Genomic DNA, 4,181 nt, shown 5'->3' on the forward strand with positions numbered 1-4,181 from the left:
ACCTTGGTTGTGGAACTTTCTGGAATCCCTAATTGCAAGGATGCCCCTAGCGCAATAACTACCCCCAAGTCTAAAGGGATGCCTAAACGTATTAATCTTAACCATTCTACCAAAAAGAAGAATCCCTTGCCTCTCCTTGTAAAGAAATTGTTGTTGAAGTGTCGAGTGTTAAGGAAATTTCTTCAAAGGACTCTAATTCCTCTTGGTCCATAGGCTTTAAGTGGACTCAAAACTTTGCTACTCCTTCTATGCCTTCTTTGGGTTCCCCTCCCTCCCCTGTTGTTTCCCCCAAAAGTTGGATTTACTAAAAATTGTTGAGAAGGTTGATGACCTTTGTGGTGCCTATAATAAGCAAAATGCCATCAATAGATTGGAGGTGTTGGCTGAGGTTGACATTAAATCTTTGAGTTGGGCGATGGAAGATAAAAATTTAAAAAAAGGGTCTAGTTGGCGGCTAATGATCTAGTAGAGAAGCTTGAGAAATGGGATAATTTGGAGGAGAAAATTGAGGTTCTCAATGATAAAGTAGACTAGAGGGAGGATATGAAGGAGACAAGTAGGATTATTACAAAATTAAAGGGCAACCAAGAAACTCTTAAAAGGAAACTGGAGGAGATGGTGGCCCTCGATAATGAAATGGCAAGAAAAAAATTGACTTCCCTACAAGCTATCCAAGAGGAGATGGATAGAAGTCATGCAAAGATAAAGCGTTACCTGGAAATGACATTAGTTAATGTTTCAAAGCCTACTAAGTCCATGGTTAAGGCTACATTGGAGTCCCTGGCTATCTCTTCGAGCAAAGGTTCAAACAAAAGCTTGTCCTTTTTTGAGAAGGTGAAAGTGTGTTCGCCAAGATTGGCAAGCAAAAAATATCCCCACTGGGTAAACCATTGGTTTGTGTCTTTTGTGGACAATGTAGGTTTTTTGGTGTCCTTCAATTTTTATTTTTTTGTTGTTTGTTGTTTCTTATCGTCAATTGGTTTTGGTTCCTTTTGCTAGCTGGTTTGTTTGATGGGTGTTCTCACTCCTTGTGAGACACTTGATCTTAACATCGTGGTTGTTATGTAAATGTTGGGGCTTCTCCCATTTTATCTAATCAGAACTAATAAAAAATGAATTATAAATTGATAACATATTCAATAAAGTATTTTTGAATGTCATTTTAACTAAAATTCTCAAGATAAATATAATGCACAATTAATTTTATTTTATAATATAATTTTTATTTTATATTATAAAACAATTAATGGTTATATTTTCCTTTACATACATTAAAATCTGAATATACTTTAATCTTCCTTTCCTACATTACACATTTCTTATAATCTAGGTAGGCTAATGTCGGCCTCTAAAATCGAAATTTTACTTTTAATAAAATTTTCAAGTACAACGCAATCCTTCTTAGATTTGATTTCAGTTAATAAAACAAGTAAATAGGTATTAGAATATAGAAACCTTATACGTTCCGATACGATTGGATTGCAGACTGTAAAGCAAAGTACTAAAACAAATTATGTCTACTTTTTAAATTTCTGATGAAAGTGACGACTAATTCTTCTGTTTTTGGGTAACGTGTTTGTGAAATCAGCGCCATGCCAAAATATTCGAGCCGTAAATGGCGTGCAAATTTTGTAAGAACGTGTAAACGCCCGTCAACATTAATCACAGAAGGCGCACCACTGAAGATAGAGCTAAATTCAAGAAAAGAATCCCTCCTCCTCGACACCATTCCCTTTAAAATAAAAAGAAGAGAAGAATCCCTCCTCGTCGACACCATTCCACCATTGAGGAAAATAGAGAATTCTATTTCAACATCATTACGCCATTGCGAAAAATAGAGAATTCTGTCACAACGCTGCAAGATGAGCTCTGCACAGTTTTTTCAAATGGAAATTAAGGTTCCCGAACAAGCAAGGGCACTGGTCATTGGGACAAGAGGGCGAAGGATCAAAACATTTCGATCATCTGCAGGAATTTCTTCAGCTGTGCTTCTGCCCTCTGGCAAATTTCAAGTTCGTGGCGATACCAGAGAAGCTGTGCTTGGAATCGTTACTTCCGTTAAACGTCTGATAAGCCGTGCTGTTGCGAGCAAATGCACGGGATACTTCCCCCAATTTTACCGCACTTGTTTTTGTAAATCTGTTGAGAATCCCCTGCTTGCCGTCGACAGAGTTTCCTTTGAAAATTATACAGGTGAGATTTCATCCACTCCTGAGAACGATAGACAACATTTGTGTTTCAAGAGTGGGGAAGAGACGACATCAGCTTCGCCTTCTTCTGATGATAATCTGGCGGCTACATTTTCCAGCAAGATGTCAGTTTACACAGAGTTTCTTCCACATTGGGACATTTCAGCTTATAAATCAGATCTGTTATCATGCTTTGAGGATCAGGACATGATGCGAAATCTCAAGATGATCGTCAGATTCGGCAAAGATATCTTCCACGGCCGCGGCTGCCAAGAATTGTTGGACGGGGGTTTCGTTTCGGTCTCCGATTTACAGCAACTTTGCAGAAAACATCTCTTGAAGCGCGGATTTTCCAACGCTTGTTCAGAAGGCGCCGTAAAGAATGCAAAGCTTCACCTGGAAAGGCTTGATTACGTGAAGGTTTCCTCCCGCACGAAAATCAGTATTCATGTCACAGATCGGGGAGAGCAGCCGCTCAAGCGTTTTAATATCTCAGTGCGTTGCATCGGAGAGCAAGGGGTTGTGCACAACACTGAAGTTCAACGAATCCTTTGTTCAAAAGACTATTTCCAGGTGCTCACAGAGGTGAAAAATAAAGATTTTTGCCTTTAGTAATTTTAAGGCTTTTTAAAAAAATCTTGTTATTTTCTGCAGGTACTGGATGTGGATTTGGATGCATCTGCTGACGATGTTCAGAAAGCCTATCGAAAATGTCTGTTAAAGATCGAGTTTCATGCAGGCGATCTGGCCGCCGCCGAAAAGGCCAAGAAATCGGCCAAGAAAGCCTCAGATTGCTTGATGGATGCTGTGCAGCGAGAAAAGTATTTCAAGAATTTTTATTCGCCGAGTCAGTTGAATCCATTTGTCGCTCTTTCTGTTTCTCCTGTGAAGGCGGAGATCAGTAGGGTTCGGATGGAGCCGAAGAGGCACGGTTTCGTCAGCTTCTGTAGAGAGGGCCAAGATGCAACTGACTTCAGGCTAGGGGTTATGTCGCACGGCAGAGAGATGGAAAGACAAGAAGATATGGTTAAATGGGTGGAAGATGCGTGGGCGAATCGAACCCCTGACCAGCGGCTTGTTTTCAATACCGCCAGTCGGTATGAAGTTACCAATCTACGGTATAAAGAGACGGAGACGTATGTGACGGAGGACTTCAAGTTCCGTATCGCAAATGTGAGTGAAGTGGAGGGCGAAACGGAACGGAAGAGACGGGAGTGTGCTCTGAGCAGTCGTTGGTCGAAATGGAATGATGGAATGGGTGACAACATGGATTGTATGGTCACCAATGACGTGGTTAATCTGGTGAAGGAAGCTTTCAAGTTCAGTCAACTCATGACTCCACATTAACTGCAAGCGGTCTTGCTAGTTTAGTGGTATGGAGATTGACGGTTTGCAGCCTGTTTTCATGGCTGGACCTCATTCTTAATTATATTAAGGTAAAGTCTAGCTTGCAAACTTCTTGTGTTTACATTATACATGAAATTCTCGCAGTTTAAGTTCAAACTCTCTAAGAAAATTGTTATAGATTTTCTTTACAATTGAAATTCAAATTTTCATATAGTATAAAATTTGGTTGTTAGAAATGTTTTAAACTAAATAAAATTATGTGGTGATTTAGTGGATGTTAAATGTTTTAAAATTAATTTGTTTACATGTAATATAAATGATGATTGTGTGTAGGATGGATATATATTTGAGTTTATATTTATTTTGAGGTAATGTTTTAATATATACATAGTGATAAATAATATTATTTTATATGAAATTAGATTTATTTTCATAGGTATTCTCTACACATACATATACACACACATTCACACACATATATGTATATGTATATTTGTGTTCTTATTCTATTTGTTATTGTATATTCTTGTACATTTGTTTTATCTATCTATTTATTACACTTATTATTCTATTGTAGGGCATGTCCTCCTTCATGAACATTGTCCTTTATAAATTCAAATTACAATTACAATTACAAATTTCTCT

The 4,181-nt window shown here is 38.1% G+C and overlaps 1 protein-coding gene across 1 annotated transcript; it reads left to right on the top strand.

Annotated features, from left to right (window-relative positions):
- The first annotated feature begins 1,652 nt into the window (after nucleotides 1–1,652).
- Nucleotides 1,653–3,811, top strand: LOC131050671 (uncharacterized). Its single transcript, XM_057984881.2, has 2 exons — nucleotides 1,653–2,762; nucleotides 2,844–3,811. The coding sequence occupies exons 1-2, from the start codon at nucleotides 1,863–1,865 to the stop codon at nucleotides 3,534–3,536; spliced, it is 1,593 nt and encodes a 530-aa protein (XP_057840864.2). The 5' UTR covers nucleotides 1,653–1,862; the 3' UTR covers nucleotides 3,537–3,811.
- Nucleotides 3,812–4,181: the final 370 nt, after the last annotated feature.

Source organism: Cryptomeria japonica, chromosome 11 (assembly GCF_030272615.1).
Source record: "Cryptomeria japonica chromosome 11, Sugi_1.0, whole genome shotgun sequence".
NCBI lineage: Eukaryota > Viridiplantae > Streptophyta > Pinopsida > Cupressales > Cupressaceae > Cryptomeria > Cryptomeria japonica.